This window comes from Gymnoscopelus microlampas (assembly GCF_963454915.1).
Source record: "Gymnoscopelus microlampas genome assembly, chromosome: 21".
Classification (NCBI taxonomy): domain Eukaryota; kingdom Metazoa; phylum Chordata; class Actinopteri; order Myctophiformes; family Myctophidae; genus Gymnoscopelus; species Gymnoscopelus microlampas.
This window is the reverse complement of record NC_139958.1, coordinates 22591841-22618541: the sequence shown is the minus strand read 5'-3', so window position 1 is coordinate 22618541 and position 26701 is coordinate 22591841. Positions and strand designations below refer to the sequence as shown.

Genomic DNA, 26701 nt, shown 5'->3' with positions numbered 1-26701 from the left:
AACCACGCCTTTTACAGTGTTGCCATGTCTGCTTATTATAAGCGACTTTGGGCTTGTTTTCCTGTAAAGTTGCTTGTAATTATTGGTAGTTGCGGGTTGCGGTTTTTGGGCTTGTTTCTAAAGTGTAGTTGCTTATTTTGGGCTTGCTTCCTAAATGTTGTTTAAAAACCAGTGGTTCAAACATTTTCATGTGAAGGAACCCCCAAATTAATATTTATTTGTCTGCACTCTGCAGACCCCCATCTGGAAATATTTTATACCATACAGGGACCCCACAAGATTTGTGTTGTTAACAAGTTTTTTTTTCTTCTTTTTTTTAAATTCACATTTTTCACATTTTCTTCAATATGTTTTTGAAAATAGCACACTCTACAAGCTCACATCTTTTGGGGCTTGTTTTCCTAGACCGGGTTGCTTATTTCTCTCACTCAATCTGGCAACCCTGGCCTATTACTGTAAAAGTTGTGCTGTAAACCCCTTTTGGACAGAACGTGTGGTTGAGACTGGATCCTCCAAGGAGAAACCAAGGAAAACATCACAAGCAACAGCACATGCTACTGCACTTAAAGGGCTTCATATTGTCGTATGTGAGTACTTTTTCATATTACTATACGAATGACGATGAAAGACGATGAAGATAAACGCTTATTCCGAAGGTAAATAGTTGACTGGCCACTGGCCAGGCCATTCTGGCCTATTTTATGTGCCACCCAGACTAGAGCCATGGGTCTGTCTGGACCGTCTGGTGACACCTATTTGGTTTGGGAATAGCATGAAACATTCTGGAAAAGAACGTCAAGTCATTCACGACCAAATATCCTCAAAATGTCCCAAAAAGACAACTACTACTTCTCTATAGTATCCATTAATTTGTGGAAGAACTCAGATTTTAAAAGTAGGAATATCCTAATAGTACCACTTTAGATCTCATTTATACAGTCTATGCTTTAGATGCCCAGACAGTGCTGAAAGTGAAAGGACGTCGCGCAAGACACGGAGCATGTACAGTTATTCACAGCGTATAATTAAATACATACTATAATTAAAGTAAAATTAACTTGTCAGGAGACCAAAGGGTGAGGTAAATTAAACCCCCCCCCCCCCCCCTTTCCCCCCTACTCTGTACATATACTGTTTTATATTTATGATGATATAGATTTTTGGTGTTGTGTTGATGAATTGAATACGACCTCAATGGAAACGAGTCCACTAGGACTTTAAACAAAAAATCCTTTTAGACCAAGTATTTGACTGTGCTCGTGCTGTTTGCCTTTCTATCTAAGAAAGTGTTCAATCAATCAATCAATCAATAATCAGAAGTACACACAGTTAAGGTTTAGGGTTTAGGCTTGGCCATGGACCCCCATTTGATACAAGTTTTATCTAAGGGACCCCATCAGCCATCACTATAAAGTCCTCTGTCTTAGTTTTACTCTGAGTGTAGAAATCAATTTGTACAGTGTCTGTCATTCATTTAGCCAACCTCCTGGAACCACATCAAGGACCCCTGGGGGTCTTTGGACCCCAAATTTAGAACCAATGGTTTACAGTAGCCTACTACTGGTAGCCTACCTACACAGCAGTGTTGCCAGATTCTGCGAGAGAAATAAGCAACAAGGTCTATGAAAACAAGCCCAAAAGAGGCGAATATAGGCCACATGAGCACTTTAAACCTATATGCATTGGATATTTGAAAATAATCGATCTACAAGCTCACAACGCGTCGGATCTGCTATTCTGCATGTCCTTGACATATTTGAATACCATTGGTTTAAATTACATTTAGGAAACAAGCCCAAATGAAATAAGCAACTATCTACTATACTTTAGAAATAAGCCTACCAATATTTACAAGCGACTGTACAGAAAAACAAGCCCAAAGTTTCTTATAATAAGCAAGCAGACATGGCAACACTGCTACCCAGTCCTTGAGGATTATGTACCTAGTATTATGTACCTAGTATTGTGAAATATTCAGAACAGTGGTTACTACACCAACACTTCCCAGCATGTAATGTACTTAATATCTTACTCAGTAACTACCCTATCGTTACCATGTTTTTATCAGTACTTACCCATAGCAATTAAGGGGAAATATGGAAAATTCCAGGATAATGTTGGGGTTGCATTCCATTCTCTCATAATCCTAGATTAGTTAGTTGAGTTAGGAGTTGACTAGACTAGACTGGTTCTTATTCGTTGGATATAGCCTAATAACTTGGATGGGCTTCTCAAATATCAGTTGTTTCAGAGTAAGTATGCCAATTGCAAATAGATTATTTTCTTGTAACTTAGTAATGTGGGACATATATTGCTCTGCTGTTCATTCCCACCTAATTATGTGTGCCACCACCACATACATACAGATGATACAGATTCCTGTGTCATGTATCTCTTATTCTTTTCATATTATGTTCAAGACATGTTGAGATGCAAGAAGACAGACTTCAACAGATCGGCAATCAAGCTTAGACAATCATCACAACATTCTTATCTTGGTGAACCATGCGATATGCTGGTATTTTATTAATACTGTAACATTAATGAAATCAGAACATTAAAAAAGATGACTTATCAACAGGTACCACGGAGACGCCGATAGGCCTTTTAGTGATAGCAACATGGACACCATCATTGCCAGACTACAGACCATGACAGAAGACCAGTTACGAGAGTCAATTCTTGGAGCAGGACTGAAATGCGGCCCAATAACTTCAACCACACGGACCACCTGGCAGAAGAAGTTGGCCCGAGCCCTGATGCAGAAAGATAATAGCCTTGCTAATGAACGTTCAACAGGACTGTCATGCGACAGGGGTGAAGAGGAGGCTTATGACCAGAGCCTGAAATTAAATCAGTCAGTGGAGGAGGCTGAGGGAGAGAGCAGTAGAGCTCTGTGTAAAGAGGGAGAGGAGGAGCCAACAGAATCAACTGTGGTGTACTATGGCGTATGCCCTCAAAGGGAGGAGGACCCTTTAGCAAAAGATGGTAAGAGCAATCCTGTAATGTTGTTACACTTATTATCCCATGTAGATATTACGTGTGTGTTCATGGCCATGTTTTTTTTGTTTTTTTCTTTCAGAAAAGGTCCATGTCTTTGTGGGCAGGAAGACAGCGCTTAAAGTCATGGGAGCAATGCCAGGGGCTAGGTTCAAAGCCTTTTCAACACGAGAGGAAGCAGAGACATTTTCCAAAGGGATGAATACACAGGAATCAGGTATGGTGTGCAGTACACTGTTACACACAATTACATTTCAGGTAAATTTCCCAATTGACCTTAGCATGCTTAGTTAAAATTGTTATTTTATCTATTAATTTGCGTAGGAACGTCATCTACAAGTTTGGAGAAGGCCAATGAATTCCCCAGCCCTCGAATTCAGGACCTTACAAGCAAGCTAAGAATAGCTGTTGAGGAGGGTGACCAGAAAACCTTTATGAAACTTGTGTGGGATAACCCACGCTACCTTATAGGATCTGGAGACAACCCTACAATTGTACAAGTACGTTGTTGTTATCTAACAAGAAAAGCATTCCATAATCTAGCCTCTCTGATATTTAAAAATATAATCAAATCTTTGAGACATTTTTGAGAAACACCTCACCTTACCAAAGGTTGTGGTGAGGTGTCGATCACTAGGAAAATTTAAAAGAGGAAAAAACAGTTGCACAATTTTACATAAGGAGTTCAAGGTTGAATGGGCTTGAATGGGATGGTCAGGGCACCTTATCAAATAAACATACATCTCTAAATATATAATATATATAATGATATATTTATATAATATATTATTATATACATATTGAATCAAGCAATTTAAAATCTGGGGTGCACACAAAAGCCTGAGTAGATGTAAAAATGACCCCATAAATGTTTTGAAGTGAAATTCCCCTATAATTAATGTCTGCACAGCCCAGTACTTATTTAACACTTTTGAGCACAATACTTTAGCCACAAGGATGTATGTTCTCTTAAGTTCACAACTAATAGCATGCATTGTGCTCACCATTGTAATAATACATTATAGTTGAGCCCATGTACTATTTTTTTTATTGAGGTCCTGTAATCTGTGTCCATTTAGCATATCCTGGAAATTGTAAGCTTTCAATATTTTTTTCTTGAACAGACAGGTTGTCACTATAATTCCCTACATGTAGCAGCCAAAGAGAATCAACCTGGGATTGTCCATGTGCTCTTGGACACACTGGAGAACCCAGTATTTATGAGACGCATGTATCCTGATGACCAGGAGACTATCCTTCAACAGCGCATTTCCTACATCGTAGACCTGTATCTCAATACACCAGATAAAACTGTGAGTTTTCTGGGAATACCAGTTATTTTAAATTAAAGCGTATTTAGATGGTATAGCACAGACTGACAGGAAACAAGGTGGAGTGGGTGGTGGATTATTTGTGACAAAAGTCCTGACCTGTTGCAACGGAAACACTATAACTGTTTTTGAGAAAATAACCCAAAGGGAACTGCTATGTTATGTTGCAGAACAACGACACACCTCTTCACTTTGCCTGCAAATTTGGATGCCCAGAAGTGGTCAACGTACTGTGTTCCCATTCCACCACAGACAAACAGCGACGGAATAAGTACAGTAAAATGCCCTGTGATGTAAGTATCACAAAACCTACAACTATTACCGTCAACGTGACTATATACTGTATTTACAGCAATATAAGCTTTATAGCAGTCAAAAGAGATATACATTAAGACAAAAATAAACAGCTTACTTACTACACAGAGCCTTGAATAGTTCTGTTATTGCAATTGCAGGTGATTTGTGATAGGAAAAACAAGCGATCAACAGCGACAGTAAGGAAACAAATTCAAGAATACCTTGAAGGTAAGGTAGAGTTGGGAATCATTACATTTTATGTTTGTAAAAACAAATAGCTGAATAAGTAGGGATTTCAACTGTTTTCCATCTAGATAGGTGCTATCTACATCTACTGAGGGCTACAGACAACAGTGTCCAGCCTGTGTTTAGATTTCCATGTTCACCAAGCCAACTAAAGGAGGATTTTCACCCTCTGGATAATGAATTGGAAGGCAGTCCAATCGATCCTGTCCTGGCATTGAGAGCATACGTGGGACCTCTTTCTCCTTCGAAGGTAGTCTAACCTCTGAAAACATAAATACAAATTGAAATCCACTGGATTATGTAGAAGAAAAGACTCCCGCACACTGTCTTCTTAACTTGCAATTAAACATGTATTTATTGGGAACGTCTTGGTACATAGACCGTTATCAGGTTATATGAAGGTCTGCGTGTGTGCAGGAGTCCTTTCTTCTATGATAGTCGATCCATGGTCTTCTCCAACGATCTACAGTATAGGTGTGCAAAAGGTTCTGCTCTTTTACTGGGATTATTTACTCTATACATACCTGTTATGTTAGGCTCTTTGACTATTTATCTGTCTTGCAGGCAGAGGCGTTTTATAAACTATGGAAGAATTCACACCGGAACACAGCAGAGAACCCAGCAAAGGATTTCCATACTATACTCAAAACAGACCCTGACAGGGGAATGGAGTGTGTGGGAAGGTGAGTGCACCAGTGTTCATTTAACTCTTGAGAGTGTACACATTTTCAATTTGTACATTCTCTGAGTTACAGACCCTTATATTATGTGTCAATTTGGTCTTAAGGATTCTACACACTGGGAACGTGACGAGATCAGAGAATGTGTCTGCGAATATTTCACATCAAACTATTAATTTGGTGATGGCTCATTCATAAATTGAAAAATTGACCTTGATTGTAGAAAAAAATGGGGGGGGAAAAGTAAGTAAAGTAAATGCATCGCACAAAATAAACACACATAGCTGCGACCAGCTCTCGGTTTGCACTTGAAATGTTTGGACTGACTGAGTGGCTTACATTAGCTTCGTGGTTGCATCTGAAAATCAGTATGAACACAATCCCAATAAAATGCACATGAAATATCTAATGCAATCTATCAGGAGCACATATATCTTTATGTTAGTAGTACCATAGTGTTTATTTGTGTGCCTTTTTTGCAGGGAGATTGCACACGAGATGGGCCACCCTTGGGCAGAACACTGGGACTTCCTGGACAGTTTTGTTGACTTATCAAATGAGGAAGGACTGAACAGACTGGAGGACTACCTAGAGGAGAAGGACAGCAGTATTGCTCATCAAACCACCAGGGAGGTTAATCTTTTAACTGGAAAAAAACATGAATCGTCTTCCACAACAGGAAATGACTCTGTGTCTCCGGTATGCAATCTGCTACAACAGTTTGAGAAAGCTGATTTACTGGATGGCTCAAACTCACTTGACGACCAAGAGAAGGCAGGTCATGTTGAAGGCCAGCTGGCTACCTGTGTTCCTGGGAGTGAGAGAGAAGGCCTGGATTTGGCAAGTGTCAGCTTCTGGACAGCATGGGGGATGAGCCAGACAAAACAGAAAAAGAAAGAGGATGATCTATCCAGTACCTCTTCAGAGGAGTATCTGACTGCTGATGAGGACAGTGTTGATGACTCCAGAGAGGATGAGAGAGACAGGAAGAAGTCTGATTCTTCATATTCATCTTGCCAATCTATAGAGGACACTGGCGAGTACACACCCCTCAAACCACAACCCAGCACAAGTCAGACACTATTCATTGAAGGGTAATTATTTTTGATGTACTGTAGGAGGTGCCATTTGTTTCTTGTGGGCTGATGGTTCATATGTACCATACTGTAGATATCCTTTTTGGATTGTGATACCTTACTGATGAAATTAGCTTAGGGTGCTGTGTTGATTGGCTCCATCCATTTGTTATAAAGCCGATAAAATATTTTAACGTTTTTGTTTAAATGGAAAGCCTTTCATGTTTTAGTGAGTTAATGTTAGCAGAATGACATTTTTGTGGATAAGAAAAAATAATCATAATTATGACTAAAACAAAGCTCTACAGTACAAACTGCCTAATTTAAATGTTTTTGTGACATAAATATTTCTGGCAGGGATTTCCCTACCAAGTTGGACAACGAGGTACTGTCTGCGATTGAGAATGTCAAGATTAATGCAGAGAGATACCCGTTCATCACCAAGTGGAGGAACATTGTTCAAGCTTATCCATCAACACATAGACTTAGGTGGGTTGTTTTCTGTGAAATGTGTGAACAGATTATTGTCTCTATCATTGGTAAATAACAGTGTATGTATTGTGGATGCTATTCTTTCAGCTGGCCAAGTCCCATACAAAAAAAACACCTTATGCAGAAAAAGGATTTCACTTCTCAGAGGATTAACTCACCATGGCATCCAAGATCCCTGAGCTCCCCAAGTGGCTCTGGATCCCCCAACTGATCAGGGCTCAGCAGTGAACAGAATGAATAACTAATAGCTTGTTTTGCTTCATGCAATCAATGTGTCTTACTGACCGTCTGTCTGTCATTGTTGAAACATCTGCCACATCACTCCCTCCCTGCTGCAAACAGATGCCGATGTCTCATTTACTTGTGTTGAAGTAAATGAGACTCAGCACGGAAACTACTGTATGCTTCTCATTATCCCACAGACAGTGATGTGCAGGCATTTCATATTTTACTGGGCAAGTTTAATAACATTTTTGATTCATGTTAATGGCCCGCTCCTATCTCCACCTCCAGTGAAGAGGTGGTCAACCAGGGGAATTCAACTGAAATCTAAAGAATGCTTCTGCACACTTAAGTTGTGAAGCAAAATGTATTTACCCATGATCCCTTTAGCTTGCTGCCAAAACATTGACTTTACTTTAATATTAAAGTATCTTTTCATTAGAGCTTGAGTGTGCAGTGGCATTCTTTCGTTCTCATAATATTGCTTTGTGACTGGGAGACTACAGACAATCTGACAGTGTGTCGACGTCATAGACACACATACATACAGTGTCATGATGCGCACAGATGGCACACAAACACTACACTATATTAGACGGCCATCCTGATCCTCCACAAAATCATTTTTTCCCTTGGGCTTCCTTTCTCATCATTTCAGCTTGCATTCATGAAAGTCACATGTAAGAAACAAGCATCCAAATGCTCTGCTTTGACCCCGATCGTTGCCATTTGTGGCTATGTTTAGATTTATTTCTTGCACTATTGATGATTACATTTGTACAATGCTTTTCTTTTTTGCACAGTTCGGTTTAAGATATTGTTTGAGTTAATACTTGCACTACTGATCAAACAGTGCAATATTTGTGCATATAAGCACTAATTGCAATAGTCTTAATGTTCTAAAAGCCATTATTTGCACGTCAAATATTTTTTACATAATGTAAGTTTTTTTTTTGTCTCTTGGAAGGTGTCTGACTTTCTCAACTCTGCAGCTTTCATAAATAAAAAATGCCTGATTTGCACCTCACATTTGTTCATTTATTTGTTCAATGTGCATGGATTAAAAAACGTAAAGAGAACGTGCAGCATACCAACCATGAAGGCTTAACTAATTAAACCCTAGCGTCCCCATACTGGGGCTAACATTCGGCGAAAATAGCAGAACTAGAGAGTACATAATGGACTTGATAGGTTCTGTCAAATGTACAACGAAAAACTGATGGGACTGAATCGCCATATGCAAATAAGTTATTTGAAAAAAGTAGTTCAAATAGAGGTATTAAGTGATATCCAGCTCCCTCTGACGTATAAACAATTTACCTAAATCATAAGGAATTTAAACAGGCAGATATATCAAATACTTCAGGAAAATGAATTGGTGAAATTGCACAACATTAAATGAAAAAGTTATTCCTCACCAGATCTCCATTCTGGCAGGAATTTGAAGATAAGAAGATAGAAGATAAATATGTGGTATTTTAGAACACCACAGATAACATCTAAATGCGAAATGATCCCAAACTGTTGGACAGAATGTGTATGCATTTATGTGTATGCACAACATTTAATTCATGTAATGAAGAAAAAGAAACCATTGGATTCTGGACTTCAGTCAGACAATAAAACTGTTTTTTGATTAGTCTGTAATCTCTGTATTACTAGAACCACATGGGAATATTTATCACAAACTTAAATAGTGGAAAAGTATTTATTTTGGATCTTGAGTATTAAGCCCAGTCCACACCAATGATTTGCAATGCAAAGAGTTGCACCTTGCAACCACTTATAAAAGAATTCCCAAACTGCTCCGACCTGTAATGGGGCAAATCAGATTGCTGCGAATTCTTTCTGCAATGTATTGCAATGGTTTAATTGCGTCGTGAATCATCGGTGTGGACTGGGCTTTAGAGATAATGAACTTGGAAAATATTAACAGATTGTGTCCTCTTAAAGGTCATCAAAATGGAGAATGAAACTGTATTCTATATAGATGACACAAAGTTAACTTATGACAAGATTTGTGCAAAAATATATTATTCCAAAATGCTTATCCGTACAAAACTGCATTAAAAATAACAGTGCAAACACAATATTACAAAAGAAAAATATGGCTTTTCATGATATCCTAGACTAGAGCATTGGTTCTCAAACTTTTCAAGCCGCGACCCCCCAAAAGAATCATATTTGAACTGGGGACCCCCACCCTGACAAGCAGTTGGAATTGTAGGAGTTGAGGCATTACATTTAGTTTGACTCGGTTCCACAGATAAAACGTGTGAAAATAGCTGATCCACCAGCTCACAAGGCGCTGTGAGCTTGTGTAGATCTTAGGTAATATTTAACAATTTGGCCAATGTTTGCCAATACTATCTTATAGTATAGTTTGTTATTACTTTTGACGCAGTAATGGTATTATTTATATTTTAGGTGTTAAAAAGGTCTTCAAATTCTTAAATTGTCACTTTACTCTACTGTCATGTGGGTACCCCCCCAAAATCATTTGGGGACCCCCCTGGGAGTCCCAACCCAGTTTGAAAACCACTGTCCTAGAGGATAGTCAACAGTGACATAAAGGCTTTGTTCAAACTGCAGGCAAATCCAAATCGTTTCTCAAATACGATCTTTAGGACTGACTGTCCTCACTGTTATTTTCAAGTGATCGGATCAATTTTGTGTAGCTATTCAGACATGGTCGACCTATCTAGAGTGGTTGCTGTGGTAACGACATAGGTGTGAATAATGCTTAACTAATACTCTTTTGTATAACATGTTGCTCACCGAAAATAGCAGATCTACAAGCTCAACGTGTCACGATGCGTTGTGTGCGCTTGTAGATCTGCTATTTGCGTCGAGCGACACCGTCCTACGATGAAGTATAAATCGGGCTTCCGTCGAGCTGGGTTGGGCTACCAGTCGGACCATAGCCAAAGTTTTTTCAGGTACGGGTTAGTTTATCAGGAGGCATGAACCCAGAGTCACCCATCATCCTGAGACCCACCCTGCCACTTGGTCTAATGGTGAGCCAGGTGATACTGCCATTGTTAAGACACAATCGAAGCCAGCCCTCAGGGGGGAACTGCAGAGCCCTGAAATGCAAAGAAAAATGTGTTGGAAACCTATGGGAAATCCAAAATTCTAATTTAATTCTAAATCATGCCAAGAGGCAAACAACATTCTGTCGTCTTCTTGACAGGAAGCACTGACCTGCACACAAAGTAGCGAATGACATTTGCATGGCAGACAATTATTTCATAGCTGTCTTCTGCTTGTTTGACATCAGCACGGTGGATGTACCGTCGGAAGGCTGCTTCTATTCGGGCCCCATCCTCGTGGTACTGCAACGATAAAGGCTCAGTGTTCTATACAAAGAATTGTGTTCAGCATGACAGCACTTTTGTTGTCATTTGGTGTCTGTGGATGCAACGATCTATAACGCCTGATTTATACTTACTTGCACAATGTTGTCTCGCACCGAAAATAACCGTTCTACAAGCTCGCAGTCGCAGAACGACGTGTTATAGATATATTGTAGATATATTTTTGGCACGAGACACAATGCACAGTGAATTATAACTCAGGCTTAAGACGGGAGGAAACAGAGAAGAAGAATATCTCACCACACAGTCAGGCTTTCGAGATATGGGTGGGACTGGCTCAATGGGTGCACCCTCTCGTAATAGGTCACAGCTCACAGATTCAACATCTGAGGCAGGAGATAAAAAGGGTTTCATTGCAAGACACACACACACATTTTCTTTTAAACATTTACAATTTTTAAGATCTACCAGCTCACAAAGTGGTGCGATGCAACACGTTGTGAGCTTGTTTCACTAATCATCATACAATGAAGTGTACAGGGCTTTAGTGGTTAGCCACTTAAAACTCTCTATACTTAGTAAAACAGACCTGAGTTGCAACTGTACTTGGCATGCTCATTTTTCCCTCTACATTGTACACTGTAGAGTATACACCAAATATCTTTGCCAAAAATAATAAATCTACAAGCTCACAACATTTGGCAAAGAATAGGGATGCTGGGGTTCTAGTGGTTAAAAGTGTGGAAATAATCTCAGAGCAATTTATCACACAATAAAGATTTGGCCTAATTTGAGCAACACAATTACAGCAAGTTAAGTGTGATTATGGTCGCCCTGTTGAATGCAGACCTGGTAGGTACTTGCTGATGATGGAGGCAGTTTCGGTGGCACGGGTCATGGTGGAGTGAACAATGATGTTATACTTCAGTCCCAGTGCAGCCAATCGCTGACCAGTGAGTTCTCCCTGCTCCCTGCCTGTAAATAAATTGAATGGTTTATTGCATTAATCAAGTAATGATGCTTGCCTTTATTGTCCAGTTCCAGAGAAACATACAGGGAGCCTACAGGACGTACCAAGAGGAGTAAGAATTCTTTCTTTGTCCACTGTCCCACTGAGATTGTACTGTGAGTGTCTTATTAAGAGGATGTGACGAGTAGCTTTGGCCTTGCAGTTCTCCAGTTCTTCTCCTGTACTTTCATGGGAGATCTTCTTCTTCCCATTCAGCACTGTGAGTGGATCTCGTCTGCCAGACAGGGGTAACAGGGGGTTGGTTAAGTGATCATTAAATGAGATTAACTTTTGTTTCATTAACCACTGAAGCCCTCTACTTCTTTGTACAACGAATAGCGAAAATAGGCAATCTACAAACTCAGAACGGGTCGCGTTTCAATGCGTTGTGAGTGTAGATCAGCTATTTTAAAGTTAAAAATCACACCCTGTGTGAAGGTAGCGGCGCCTTTGATACATTTTGTCATCGATATGTGTTTATAATGTGTTTATAGCCATGTGTCACGCAAAGCTTGACCAATCACTTTGTTGACGGGTCTGACCAATCAGAGCGTTGAGGGGTCTGACCAGTCAGAGCGTTGACGGGTCTGACCAGTCAGAGCATTGACGGGTCTGACCAATCAGAGTGTTGACGGGTCTGACCAATCAGAGCATTGACGGGTCTGACCAATCAGAGCGTTGACGGGTCTGACCAATCAGAGCGTTGACGGGTCTGACCAATCAGAACGTTGACGGACCTGACCAATCAGAACCTTGGCGGGCCTGACCAATCAGAACGTTGACGGACCTGACCAATCAGAACCTTGGCGAGCCTGACCAATCAGAACGTTGACGGGTCTGACCAATCAGAACGTTGACGGACCTGACCAATCAGAACCTTGGCGGGCCTGACCAATCAGAACGTTGACGGACCTGACCAATCAGAACCTTGGCGAGCCTGACCAATCAGAACGTTGACGCAAAAGCCAGGTATAGAGGGCTAATATCCGCTCTATACACTAATCCACAGAGCGCTTCCCTGTAGGTGTAGCTCCGCCCCCTTTAGGTTCCACCGCCATGCTGCGGTGTCAATAACAGTCAGCTGTACTGGGGCGAGTGCGGTGTTAGTGAAGTGCAGTCACTGACTGCTCAAGTTATGGTTTTTACCTGCATTTACTAAACTAACTAAAGATGTACAGAAAGTCGGGACGAACTTGCGTTGTTTATGGCTGCTCCAACAGCAGTGGACAAATTCAACTTTGGAGAGAAAGGGAATGTGAAACACACAAGCCTCTAGTTCATAACAAGTGTCGGTGCCCCAGGCCATATGGCTTACACAGATTCCCTGGGCGTGAGACTGGAGAGGACCAAGATGTTCGCCGAAAGTGGGTAAAAAATGTGAACTTAAAGGACTTTGTTCCCACGAAGAACAGCGTGGTAAGTTTGGGAAACTTTTGGTTAGTTCGCTCTTAATGTTAGCATGCAGCAGCTGCTACTGTATGTAGGCCTAGCTCTGGCCCACAGCGTCAGAAGGAGTTCTCCTTAACGCTATGGAACCTTCATCTAGCCTTTGCCCGAACACCCGCGGTAGCACAAACCTGTTTTCAACATCTTAAAACCGTCTTTGTTTTGGTGAGTAGACAAAGTGCATTTTTGTATTACTCGAGACGAGAGGCTGAGCAGCCTGTGCGTTAAGGAGAACTCCTAACGCTATGGACCAGAGCTACATGGGTGAAACATGTTATCTTATCTAAGTTCAGCTAACGTTAATAACATCATTGTTAGTAGTATGCTAAGCTGCTGCTCTTGTGTGTGCAAAAATGAACCACCTGGGGCGTTATTGTGATAAAATAGTACTTTATTTGGTAAACCTATGGCAGTCTAATGAACACAAATACTACTGTTTTTATGTTGTATTCAGCCACTTATGTAACACAACTCTGTCAGGGTGTAAATGGAACCAAATAAACAGAGTGACTGTTGACTCAGTCACAACAGTGGCTGAATGTTGATGAGCTTCCTATGAAAGCAATGTCTATGACATTGGTTCTCAAAGTGGGGTCCGGGGACCCCCAGGGTCCTTGAGGGAGTTCCAGGGGGTCCCCAGCTAAATGATTGATTAGGCACCTAATGGTTCCTTATGGGGTGTAACTCTGAGAGTGTTCAAATGGAACCAAATGAACCCTAACCTAACGTGTCCATTTGCTTCCATTTGTACACTCTCTGAGTTAAATTGACATAGATTTTACAATATAAATTGCGGTCCAAGTGATAGAAATGCCATTAAATGGGGGTCTGTAGCCCTAATGCATGTCAAACTGGGGGTCCTTGAAATTAAAATGGTTGAGAAGCACTGCTAGAGACGTAAAAAATCTTCTCTTATGGGGGTCCCTGGCATATCTTTTGAAATGGGGGTCCGCGGGCTAATAAGTGTCAATTTGGGGGTCCTTGACATGAAAAGGTTTGAGAACCACTGGTCTATGACATGAAACCATTTAGTGGACAATAGTTTATGTATTGTTGAGTTATATGTGGTACCAGTATTTACTATTAATCTTCTTTATTCCATCTTAAGGTGTGTGGAGTACACTTCCCTGATGGTAGGCCAACAAAAGAACACCCATATCCAGTTTTGCAACTAGGATATAAATATCACGTACGTGAGATCCTTTTTCCCTTCAAATTGATTGTTTTTGGTTCAACATGTTGTTTAATTTATTTTGAAAGAAAAAAAAATGTAGCACTGTTTTTCACTCTTTTTCTTTTGTTTTCATAGGGGAGAATGCAGTCTGGTAGAGCCCCCCCTAAGAGAAGATGCCTTCAGCCATTAAGCAGCAACACATTAAGTGCAGCACCTGAAGACACCACATCGAATGTGGAAAATGTCGATCAAGTACGCTAGATCTTTTTCCCCTTCAATGTGATTGTTTTTGGTTAAATGTATTGTTCAATTTATTTTGAAAGTAAATAAAAAGATGTAAGCACTGTTTCTTTTGTTTTTGTTTTCATAGGGGAGAATGCAGTCTGGTACAGCGCCCCCTAAGATTCGGTGCCCTCAGCCATTAATAGCAGCGCCTGAAGCCACCACATCCAATGTGGAAAATGCCTATCACGTACGTTGGATCTTTTTCCCCTTCAAAATGATTGTTTTTGGTTCAACATGTTGTTTAATTTATTTTCAAAATGAATTTTAACAAATGTAAGCACTGTTTCTTTTGTTTTCATAGGGGAGAATGCAGTCTGGTACAGCGCCCCCTAAGATTCGGTGCCCTCAGCCATTAATAGCAGCGCCTGAAGCCACCACATCCAATGTGGAAAATGCCTATCACGTACGTTAGATCTTTTTCCCCTTCAAAATGATTGTTTTTGGTTCAACATGTTGTTTAATTTATTTTCAAAATGAAGTTTAACAAATGTAAGCACTGTTTCTTTTGTTTTCATAGGGGAGAATGCAGTCTGGTACAGCGCCCCCTAAGATTCGGTGCCCTCAGCCATTAATAGCAGCGCCTGAAGCCACCACAGCCAATGTGGAAAATGCCTATCACGTACGTTAGATCTTTTTCCCCTTCAAAATGATTGTTTTTGGTTCAACATGTTGTTTAATTTATTTTCAAAATGAAGTTTAACAAATGTAAGCACTGTTTCTTTTGTTTTCATAGGGGAGAATGCAGTCTGGTACAGCGCCCCCTAAGAGAAGATGCCCTCAGCCATTAAGCAGCAACACTTTAAGAGCATCACCCGATGACACAACATCAGCACCCGAAGACGCCACATCCAATGTGGAAAATGTCATGCCTCTGCCTGTGAAGCGTGACATCGGCATCCAGTGGCCCGATAGGCCTACTGAGCACAACTACTCAACTACCAAGACACGGCGCAACAGGGCAACACAAACTGATCCTACACCATCATTGTCAGTCTATGACCTGGATGACAAAGATTCAAAATTTTACACAGGCATAGGGATTGAAAGTTTTTGGCAGCTTTTGCATGCCCTCGTAGATTTTCTCCCACCTCCAAAGATTACCTATTTAGCAGTCCACGACCAGCTCTTACTTGTTGTAATGAGGCTACGTCTTTGTTTGATGTTCACAGACTTGGGTAAACGATTTGGAGTAAGCAGGAGCTCAGCATGTAATATCTTTTCACTTTGGAGACCAACACTTGCTAGGTTTATGAGGGAAAAGGTGATTGCGTGGTTGCCCAGAGATACTCTCAAAAGAATAATGCCTTCCTGTTTCAGTGTAAATTATCCCAAAGCAACATGCATAATAGACTGTACTGAAATATTTGTACAAAGGCCAAAACACTTCAGGAAAAGATCACAAACATACAGCAACTACAAACATCATAACACTTACAAAGTCTTATATTGCATTGCCCCGAATGGTTATGTTATGTTCACATCAAAACTGTTTGGTGGAAGGGCCAGTGACACTTTTATCACAAAGAACAGTGGGCTTCTGGAACTCCTGATTCCTGGTGATCAAATTTTAGCAGACCGTGGGTTCAACATCTCTGATGTATTGCCCCCAGGGGTGACTCTGGCTCTTCCAGCCTTTACTCGCGGCCTCAAAGAACTTCCTGAGCATGAAGTTGTGGCAACGCGACGCTTAGCAAATGTCAGAATCCATGTCGAGCGTGCAATTAGAAGGTTCAAATGTTTTAAAATGGTCTGTTATGTGATTCCTGGGAGGGTAAAACATGTTGATGACATTGTAAGTATTTGTGCTGGGCTTTGTAATTTGCAACCCAAGTTAATTCAGACTGGGGAAACATCTGACATTGAGGAAGAAGAGGAATGTCATTTGGATGAAGCTGATGGAGAAAATATGTGCTGATTACTCCAAAAACAGTCGTATTAATTAAGACTTCATTCTCCATTGTAGCTTTAATATTCAAAAAGCAAATTGAAGCACTAACACATCTTTGTCACAGCGTTGCGTTAAATGTACTATTTGTTTCTGAAAAGGAGGGAGATGTTTGTATGAAATGCATCATCTGTGTATTGTAAGACAATATTGTACAATATTGTAAATTCATAGTGCAAGGTCCAGCCACCAGGAAACCCCAGTTCTTTCTGGGCAATGCGGAAAATAAGCGACAGCTCTGCCAGTTGATGCTCAAGGTCTGGGGGAGTAAGGAGGCAGCATCCCGGCTGGCAAAATGTGAAACAGCTGCTCTCATCGTGGAAGGAACAGCTCATAAACTTGTGGCAATAGATTGAGAAGTGAGTTGATTGATCAATACCTATATAACTTTGGTGAGTTCTTGTGTTAGCAGATTTGCCAAGAATGATTGTTGATGTTGATGACGACATCAACCTGCTCATCTACCTTGACACTGGCACAGGCAGGCACCGTCAGCTGGTAAATGTCACGGAGCTAGCAACCTCTCTTGGGCAGCCATACTGTAGCACCCTGCTTGGGTACCATGTATTCAGTGATCAGGGCTGTACTAGTTCCTTCAAGGGCAAGGTGGCACCACTCAAAAAAAGTTATATTATGCCTACATATAAGCCAGAATTTGATATTTGTGTTTTTCACCAATAAAGAATGGTTGTACCATGTCAGTGACCTTTCCATTATAGATTCCTGGTGTAAACATTCTATGAAAATCTTAAAATGTGTTTATTTGTCTTTGTACGTTGTCTGGTTCAGATATGAAAACACCACTCCTGTGGACATCGATTTAAAATGGTCACCAAATGAAAAAGACCTATTTTATGCTTCCTGGAACCCCTTCTTGAACTACTTAAAAAATATAAATATTCCCCCCGACCAATAGAATGAAGGGGCTCATGGTTGACGATCTAGGTTTATTATGCTTTTGATCCTATGTGTTGGTGGAAAGGGCTAAACATTCCCTTAACTTTTCATTACTCGCTTTCTACCTTTCAATCTTCAAATAACCTTTACGGGTCATAACTGTCACGGTTACCATGGGAGCAAGCACACAGTCCATATCCGGGTCAGATACTGGTCTTGATTGGTCGCCAAGAAAAAAAAAAACAGAGATCATGACTTTAATAGTCCCAGTGAATACCATAGGAAGTGTCATCCTTAATTGTACTGTGATTGAGCAATGTGTTTAATTTCTCACTTGATATAATGCTGTAAATATGGGAGAAAAAAAATGTATATATATATATATATATATATATATATATTATCATTATCTTTTTATTTTATTTTATTTTTTATTTATTTCTATTTATTTATGTATTATTTCTTATTCCCCTGACATTTAATTTTCTAAATGCTATTATAATATCTAACTTGGAAAGCCACGACCACATATGTGTAAAATGCTGATGGACACTGATGACTCTGAAAAACAATAAAAAGATTAAAAAAAAAAAAAAAAAGGTCACCAAATGAACCCCATGGGACATTAGTTGACCTGGGCAACAAGAAAAATGTCTTAACTACCATAAGGGTCATAAACATGGGGTAAAGTAGAATACACCTTAAGTATTTAATACAAGGATTAATATAGATGTGATTTGAACATTTTCTGTTCGTTTTTTACAGTTTCTGTCCTGAAATAGTCAAGACCTGCTTGAATCTTAATAATAACCACTTTAATGAATTCCTTGGGTCAAAATGATATAGAAAAATGTGTTCATTTGTCGCTGTATGTTGTTTACTTCAAGAGTTATGGTATTCTCTGTTATCTCCAGGTTATGGTTTGGGTTGGGGGTAGGTGTCAGAAAGGGTTAAAAATAAATCCCATGGGACATTAGTTGACCCGGGCAACAAGCAGAAATCATAACTAGACACCTTTAGGGTCCTGAAAAAACAGGTTTAAGAGATGTGTTTTTGGGGTGCTCACGGAGCCTCGAAAGTGCCCTACTAAAAAGGTTATCACAGATGTCCCATACAACCAAGAGTGGATAACAGAGAGAATCGGCCACCTGAAGGTTGTGTACTTTGAGTATTTATTACCAGCAATAGCTACTAGAATAGCACATGGAGTCATGAAAGTACATGGGCTAAAGTAGTCCTCTTTTGAATGTAATGAGGGTCAAATGATTTCATTCATGAGTAAATGCACTTCATCAAAGTCAAATGGTCAGTTGACAAAGTTTGTGATATAACAAAGTACAATATTGTCTTACAATACACAGATGATGCATTTCATACAAACATCTCCCTCCTTTTCAGAAACAAATAGTACATTTAACGCAACGCTGTGACAAAGATGTGTTAGTGCTTCAATTTGCTTTTTGAATATTAAAGCTACAATGGAGAATGAAGTCTTAATTAATACGACTGTTTTTGGAGTAATCAGCACATATTTTCTCCATCAGCTTCATCCAAATGACATTCCTCTTCTTCCTCAATGTCAGATGTTTCCCCAGTCTGAATTAACTTGGGTTGCAAATTACAAAGCCCAGCACAAATACTTACAATGTCATCAACATGTTTTACCCTCCCAGGAATCACATAACAGACCATTTTAAAACATTTGAACCTTCTAATTGCACGCTCGACATGGATTCTGACATTTGCTAAGCGTCGCGTTGCCACAACTTCATGCTCAGGAAGTTCTTTGAGGCCGCGAGTAAAGGCTGGAAGAGCCAGAGTCACCCCTGGGGGCAATACATCAGAGATGTTGAACCCACGGTCTGCTAAAATTTGATCACCAGGAATCAGGAGTTCCAGAAGCCCACTGTTCTTTGTGATAAAAGTGTCACTGGCCCTTCCACCAAACAGTTTTGATGTGAACATAACATAACCATTCGGGGCAATGCAATATAAGACTTTGTAAGTGTTATGATGTTTGTAGTTGCTGTATGTTTGTGATCTTTTCCTGAAGTGTTTTGGCCTTTGTACAAATATTTCAGTACAGTCTATTATGCATGTTGCTTTGGGATAATTTACACTGAAACAGGAAGGCATTATTCTTTTGAGAGTATCTCTGGGCAACCACGCAATCACCTTTTCCCTCATAAACCTAGCAAGTGTTGGTCTCCAAAGTGAAAAGATATTACATGCTGAGCTCCTGCTTACTCCAAATCGTTTACCCAAGTCTGTGAACATCAAACAAAGACGTAGCCTCATTACAACAAGTAAGAGCTGGTCGTGGACTGCTAAATAGGTAATCTTTGGAGGTGGGAGAAAATCTACGAGGGCATGCAAAAGCTGCCAAAAACTTTCAATCCCTATGCCTGTGTAAAATTTTGAATCTTTGTCATCCAGGTCATAGACTGACAATGATGGTGTAGGATCAGTTTGTGTTGCCCTGTTGCGCCGTGTCTTGGTAGTTGAGTAGTTGTGCTCAGTAGGCCTATCGGGCCACTGGATGCCGATGTCACGCTTCACAGGCAGAGGCATGACATTTTCCACATTGGATGTGGCGTCTTCGGGTGCTGATGTTGTGTCATCGGGTGATGCTCTTAAAGTGTTGCTGCTTAATGGCTGAGGGCATCTTCTCTTAGGGGGCGCTGTACCAGACTGCATTCTCCCCTATGAAAACAAAAGAAACAGTGCTTACATTTGTTAAACTTCATTTTGAAAATAAATTAAACAACATGTTGAACCAAAAACAATCATTTTGAAGGGGAAAAAGATCTAACGTACGTGATAGGCATTTTCCACATTGGCTGTGGTGGCTTCAGGCGCTGCTATTAATGGCTGAGGGCACCGAATCTTAGGGGGCGCTGTACCAGACTGCATTCTCCCCTATGAAAACAAAAGAAACAGTGCTTACATTTGTTAAACTTCATTTTGAAAATAAATTAAACAACATGTTGAACCAAAAACAATCATTTTGAAGGGGAAAAAGATCTAACGTACGTGATAGGCATTTTCCACATTGGATGTGGTGGCTTCAGGCGCTGCTATTAATGGCTGAGGGCACCGAATCTTAGGGGGCGCTGTACCAGACTGCATTCTCCCCTATGAAAACAAAAGAAACAGTGCTTACATTTGTTAAAATTCATTTTGAAAATAAATTAAACAACATGTTGAACCAAAAACAATCATTTTGAAGGGGAAAAAGATCCAACGTACGTGATAGGCATTTTCCACATTGGATGTGGTGGCTTCAGGCGCTGCTATTAATGGCTGAGGGCACCGAATCTTAGGGGGCGCTGTACCAGACTGCATTCTCCCCTATGAAAACAAAAACAAAAGAAACAGTGCTTACATCTTTTTATTTACTTTCAAAATAAATTGAACAATACATTTAACCAAAAACAATCACATTGAAGGGGAAAAAGATCTAGCGTACTTGATCGACATTTTCCACATTCGATGTGGTGTCTTCAGGTGCTGCACTTAATGTGTTGCTGCTTAATGGCTGAAGGCATCTTCTCTTAGGGGGGGCTCTACCAGACTGCATTCTCCCCTATGAAAACAAAAGAAAAAGAGTGAAAAACAGTGCTACATTTTTTTTTCTTTCAAAATAAATTAAACAACATGTTGAACCAAAAACAATCAATTTGAAGGGAAAAAGGATCTCACGTACGTGATATTTATATCCTAGTTGCAAAACTGGATATGGGTGTTCTTTTGTTGGCCTACCATCAGGGAAGTGTACTCCACACACCTTAAGATGGAATAAAGAAGATTAATAGTAAATACTGGTACCACATATAACTCAACAATACATAAACTATTGTCCACTAAATGGTTTCATGTCATAGACCAGTGGTTCTCAAACCTTTTCATGTCAAGGACCCCCAAATTGACACTTATTAGCCCGCGGACCCCCATTTCAAAAGATATGCCAGGGACCCCCATAAGAGAAGATTTTTTACGTCTCTAGCAGTGCTTCTCAACCATTTTAATTTCAAGGACCCCCAGTTTGACATGCATTAGGGCTACAGACCCCCATTTAATGGCATTTCTATCACTTGGACCGCAATTTATATTGTAAAATCTATGTCAATTTAACTCAGAGAGTGTACAAATGGAAGCAAATGGACACGTTAGGTTAGGGTTCATTTGGTTCCATTTGAACACTCTCAGAGTTACACCCCATAAGGAACCATTAGGTGCCTAATCAATCATTTAGCTGGGGACCCCCTGGAACTCCCTCAAGGACCCTGGGGGTCCCCGGACCCCACTTTGAGAACCAATGTCATAGACATTGCTTTCATAGGAAGCTCATCAACATTCAGCCACTGTTGTGACTGAGTCAACAGTCACTCTGTTTATTTGGTTCCATTTACACCCTGACAGAGTTGTGTTACATAAGTGGCTGAATACAACATAAAAACAGTAGTATTTGTGTTCATTAGACTGCCATAGGTTTACCAAATAAAGTACTATTTTATCACAATAACGCCCCAGGTGGTTCATTTTTGCACACACAAGAGCAGCAGCTTAGCATACTACTAACAATGATGTTATTAACGTTAGCTGAACTTAGATAAGATAACATGTTTCACCCATGTAGCTCTGGTCCATAGCGTTAGGAGTTCTCCTTAACGCACAGGCTGCTCAGCCTCTCGTCTCGAGTAATACAAAAATGCACTTTGTCTACTCACCAAAACAAAGACGGTTTTAAGATGTTGAAAACAGGTTTGTGCTACCGCGGGTGTTCGGGCAAAGGCTAGATGAAGGTTCCATAGCGTTAAGGAGAACTCCTTCTGACGCTGTGGGCCAGAGCTAGGCCTACATACAGTAGCAGCTGCTGCATGCTAACATTAAGAGCGAACTAACCAAAAGTTTCCCAAACTTACCACGCTGTTCTTCGTGGGAACAAAGTCCTTTAAGTTCACATTTTTTACCCACTTTCGGCGAACATCTTGGTCCTCTCCAGTCTCACGCCCAGGGAATCTGTGTAAGCCATATGGCCTGGGGCACCGACACTTGTTATGAACTAGAGGCTTGTGTGTTTCACATTCCCTTTCTCTCCAAAGTTGAATTTGTCCACTGCTGTTGGAGCAGCCATAAACAACGCAAGTTCGTCCCGACTTTCTGTACATCTTTAGTTAGTTTAGTAAATGCAGGTAAAAACCATAACTTGAGCAGTCAGTGACTGCACTTCACTAACACCGCACTCGCCCCAGTACAGCTGACTGTTATTGACACCGCAGCATGGCGGTGGAACCTAAAGGGGGCGGAGCTACACCTACAGGGAAGCGCTCTGTGGATTAGTGTATACCTAAAGGTATAGAGCGGCTAGCGCCGCTAAAAATTAGGACCCCCCCCCCCACACACACACACACACACACACACATAGTTGTTTCATAACTTGATCACCAAGGTACTCAAAGCAGTTGAGTTCAACCATTCCATTCTTGAAAGTTAAAGCTCTATATTCTGATAATAGGCCTAATCATTGCTATAGAGCCTTGATACAAGACTGTCATATATTATAAGACATCATTATGGCAGATGACCGTCTTGATCCAAGGCTACTAGAGTGTTTGTTCAGTAACATCTATCCAGCTATTTATTAATCAGAACATATATTTTCAGGTCAGGATACCAATTCTATTCAATCAGGTGAGAGAACCCCACAAAGATAATTTATATCAGCTTCAGTTTTATAGTGTTGTTGTCTGTCTGCACTTTTTTATTTTTGTTTCGTCACTTTCATTGTCTGTATCCTGTATGAGTGAGTTTGATCTCCTGATTAAATACAATTGGTACTATCAATCAGAAAACATATTTCCAGACAAAGAGCTGGAGAAATGGAGAGACCCACCTACAGCCTCGTTTGTGACCTCACATCTCCTCCCCCTCCGCCTATCCCACGTTATAAAAAAAACACTCTAGAAATCGCTACTATCGGGATACATGGAGATAATTAACGCTTTTAGAAATAAACCACTTACAGCCCCTTTAACTAGAGAAAGCTTTCAAAATAACCGCTGACGCTAGCCTTGGATCAAGACTATCATAGATTCATTTGATCGATTTTCATATCTATGATAGTCTAGGCTGGCACCTGCGTCCTGGACTTTCACCAGGAAAGCCCGTATTTCTCAGAACATGTGTAAAGAAAATATATAGGTGCTTACCCGGTTGCCCCAAATGTCAACTCACCCTTCGGAGTCTTTGTACAATGTATTAGTCCATATTTTCCAATAAATACGTGTTTTAATCCCGTCTGTGGCCGGACGCCATTTCCCCCCTCTTTTACTTTGAGTGTAATTCCGGCTTTCACCGGATTCGCCCCGTCACTACCGCCCATTGAGGAATACAGGGAACTTCCAACAGAATCCAACACAGACGGGATTAAAACACTTCTTAATTGAAAAATACCGACTAATATATATATTGCACAAAGACTCCGAAGCGCGAGTTAACATTTGGGGCAACCGGGTAAGCACCTTATATATTTGGTTGTACACGTACGGAGAAGTACGGGCTTCACTGGTGAAAGTGCAGGACGCACTGAGGGGTGCAGGCCAAGACTATCGTAGATACGAAAGTAAAAGTCAGACTCGATCAAATACATCTATGATAGTCTTCATCCAAGGCTACGCTGGCGCTGAAGTGTCAGGGTTGAGGAAATGACATCTGGCTTACTTATCCCAGTTGTTGTCCCATGCAGTTCCAGTGGACGGCGGTGGCACAGCGTGGTCAAGTGCTGCTGTTTGAGGTGGTCGAGCAGCTTTTAAGACACTAGGAAATAGTGTCCCTTTCGTATCTCCTGACCACAGTCGATCTAAATATCCTTTGGAGTCTGCTACTGTCACTAGAAACGCCGATCCTCCAGCAAGTCCACATATAAGCTTCGACAACACTGTGACTCGCATCCTAAACCAGATAAAAGGCGAACAAAGCAGTAAGTTAAATCACTATCTGGCGAAGAAAACTCGTTCGTTTATATCGGCAGGTCAACTTATGGCTACCAAATAATGCTGTATGTTGTTGTTGGTGTATGCTAAGGCACTTAAATAGTACACAAAACCTGGCAAAAAACTAACACAAGTACGGAAAGATGGAAAGAACAAAATACTAGTAGACACTGTTGCATACGTTTCCTGTTGTACTGCAAGGAGTATATTGAACAAGGAGTGGTCATATGCATCACACTCTAGGCACTGGGAGGCAGGGAGCAGGTTTGATTGATTTAATTAATTACTTGATTGATTGAATCAACTATAATTGATTGAATCAATTACTGATGACTTTATTAGAAGTTTGCAGAAAAAACACATGAAAGTGCAGTTCAATTATAAGCTCAGCTAATAGGAATTAAAAAACCCAAGAAAGCCATTTGCTTGTTTCCATTGGGGTCCGTCGTACTCAATTCATAGTGACATTACAGAGTTACGTCAGCAGTAGCCCTGAAACATGACTGTCATGACAGACGGGTGTCATGTGAACCATAGCTAGGTCAGCAGTGATGTAAGAAGTACTCACATGTTTTACTTAAAGGTAGGGATGCTTATCTCTCTGGAAGGAGTTAATGTTTCTCTGGGTCGCTGATGGAACTCAACTTAACCAAGGCATGTCGACCCTTTTTATACTGTTGGCTGCGGCCCTAATGTCACTACAGTGATGTCAGGTAGTGTCAGGCATATCCAAATATGGAGCGGGCTATGTCATTTATGCCCAAATCTGAGCTAGGTATGTCAGGTATCTCCTTGTATAGCCATCTAGGAGATTCTATGATGTCAGACTTGGGAGGTTGATTGTCTCCATCTATGGGGATCTCCATATATGGGAAGGTTAGGATCGAATAGGTCACTAAAGGTCGGGACTGAATAAGTCATTCATCCCCTTATATAGGTTTCTGGGCATCCTGCCACGGTCCACCTTGCGGTGTTATCCATCTATGGCCAATACTGGCAAATATGCCCTGAATGTTCTTTACACTTACCCTACCTTTAAGTAAAAGTATCAATACTGCGATGAAGTAATACTCTGTTACAAATAGAAGTCCTGTATTCAAAATGTTCTTGAGTAAAAGTACAAAAGTATCGGCATCAAAATATACTTAATGTATCAAAAGTAAAAGTACTCATTGTCACCCGCGTAGCATGGATTACATTTTTGACTGGGCCAATCAGGGGTCCATCGCTCTTCCATCACTCTTCTCATGCCTCTTACAAGCATTGCTCATGTGTTTCCAGCCCTCCCAAAGCTCAGACGCAAAATGCCGACAAGTCTTGCAAAACATAGCATATTGACTAATGCTGTACTCGATGAATGAAAATTTGTCATACCAGTTTTTTGAAAACCACCTGCAGCTTCCGTTGATTATTGTAGTTGGGAAGCGGCTTAGTTTGGGTTGAGCTGTTGGCTCATCTATAGCAGACAGGTCTGTTGGAGCAGCTGTGCCGCTGGAATCTGGGGAGCAGGGGCGCACGGGTACGACGGTGCTGCTGACTGCGGCGATGGCTGCTGCTGGTGGGGCTGGTGTTGCGGTGGTCACCGCTGGCACGGCGGTGGGCGCTGTTGGACAGCCTAGCGTCTTGGTGGTCACCACTGGCGCGACGGCGGTGGGCGCTGGTGTCCTGGCACTGCTGTCCTTTGTTGGCGTCTTGCTGGCTCTGGCGACGAAGTGTAGTAGCATGCTGCTCTGGACAAATCTTTTCTTGGTTGGTGGCTGCTTCGGCTTCATGTTGTAGGTATAGTAGGAATACAATAATGAAAGTGAAGCACTCTGTCTGGGCCCTCTTTATACTGTGTACCTGGCAGGTTTCAGTGAAACCGGTTTTGCCGACTTGCAAATGGGGGGCAATTTGAAGACAAATGCGACTTGCTGTGGTTGGCTTCAACAGAAAATTTACATGCACCGTGTGCTGTTCCCATAGTACAGACAGGGGTGAGGGGCTGCTAATGTTGTTGTTATGTTGATTTTTTTTCTGGCCCACAACTTAAAGCAGCTAGACTGGGCCAGTGGCCCAATAGACACTACGCTTCTGCTCATTGTGCAGAATGTCCCCATTTCACAAGTTCAAAATGTATTAGAAATCTTTTGAAAATAGCAACTAGTAACTAAAATGTTCATACAATTTCAGTGGAGTAAAAGTATAATATTTTCCTCTGAGATGTAGTGGGGTAGAGGTAAAAGTATTGAAAATTGTAAATACTGAGGAGCAGCAAGTAAAATGTACTTGGGTACTTAGTTAATTTAC

At 40.9% G+C, this 26701-nt stretch overlaps 4 protein-coding genes across 9 annotated transcripts; 2 read left to right on the top strand and 2 right to left on the bottom strand.

The window, feature by feature from the left end:
* The first annotated feature begins 465 nt into the window (after positions 1-465).
* Positions 466-8366, top strand: LOC311038309 (ankyrin repeat and LEM domain-containing protein 2-like). 2 transcript variants are annotated; one of them, XM_084047746.1, is made up of 12 exons: positions 466-587; positions 2582-2988; positions 3083-3217; positions 3325-3500; positions 4125-4313; positions 4502-4624; positions 4787-4856; positions 4943-5124; positions 5439-5557; positions 6037-6648; positions 6988-7119; positions 7210-8366. In XM_084047746.1, coding segments are annotated over exons 1-12 (2271 nt in total). In that variant the 5' UTR covers positions 466-585; the 3' UTR covers positions 7334-8366. The 2 variants fall into 2 exon arrangements, with proteins under 2 accessions (XP_083903872.1, XP_083903871.1); XM_084047745.1 differs by having other exon boundaries at positions 498-583.
* Positions 8367-8493: 127 nt separating this feature from the next.
* Positions 8494-24546, bottom strand: LOC311038318 (serine/threonine-protein phosphatase PGAM5, mitochondrial-like). The gene is made up of 6 exons (XM_084047769.1): positions 24141-24546; positions 11736-11905; positions 11511-11636; positions 10962-11047; positions 10549-10679; positions 8494-10430 (listed from the first exon to the last, which is right to left on the bottom strand). Exons 1-6 carry the CDS (start codon positions 24368-24370, stop codon positions 10280-10282), a joined length of 894 nt encoding a protein of 297 aa, XP_083903895.1. The 5' UTR covers positions 24371-24546; the 3' UTR covers positions 8494-10279.
* Positions 12753-17140, top strand: LOC311038315 (uncharacterized protein). Of its 3 annotated transcripts, XM_084047763.1 has the most exons (7): positions 12753-13086; positions 14225-14305; positions 14426-14542; positions 14661-14762; positions 14877-14978; positions 15093-15194; positions 15309-17140. In XM_084047763.1, the coding sequence occupies exons 1-7, from the start codon at positions 12841-12843 to the stop codon at positions 16488-16490; spliced, it is 1932 nt and encodes a 643-aa protein (XP_083903889.1). In that variant the 5' UTR covers positions 12753-12840; the 3' UTR covers positions 16491-17140. The 3 variants fall into 3 exon arrangements, with proteins under 3 accessions (XP_083903889.1, XP_083903891.1, XP_083903890.1); XM_084047765.1 differs by lacking the exon at positions 14426-14542; XM_084047764.1 differs by lacking the exon at positions 15093-15194.
* On the bottom strand, positions 18573-22700 carry LOC311038314 (uncharacterized protein). 3 transcript variants are annotated; one of them, XM_084047760.1, is made up of 7 exons: positions 22343-22699; positions 21124-21204; positions 20887-21003; positions 20667-20768; positions 20451-20552; positions 20235-20336; positions 18573-20120 (listed from the first exon to the last, which is right to left on the bottom strand). In XM_084047760.1, exons 1-7 carry the CDS (start codon positions 22586-22588, stop codon positions 18939-18941), a joined length of 1932 nt encoding a protein of 643 aa, XP_083903886.1. In that variant the 5' UTR covers positions 22589-22699; the 3' UTR covers positions 18573-18938. The 3 variants fall into 3 exon arrangements, with proteins under 3 accessions (XP_083903886.1, XP_083903887.1, XP_083903888.1); XM_084047761.1 differs by lacking the exon at positions 20887-21003; XM_084047762.1 differs by lacking the exons at positions 18573-20120; positions 20235-20336 and having other exon boundaries at positions 20348-20552; positions 22343-22700.
* Positions 24547-26701: the final 2155 nt, after the last annotated feature.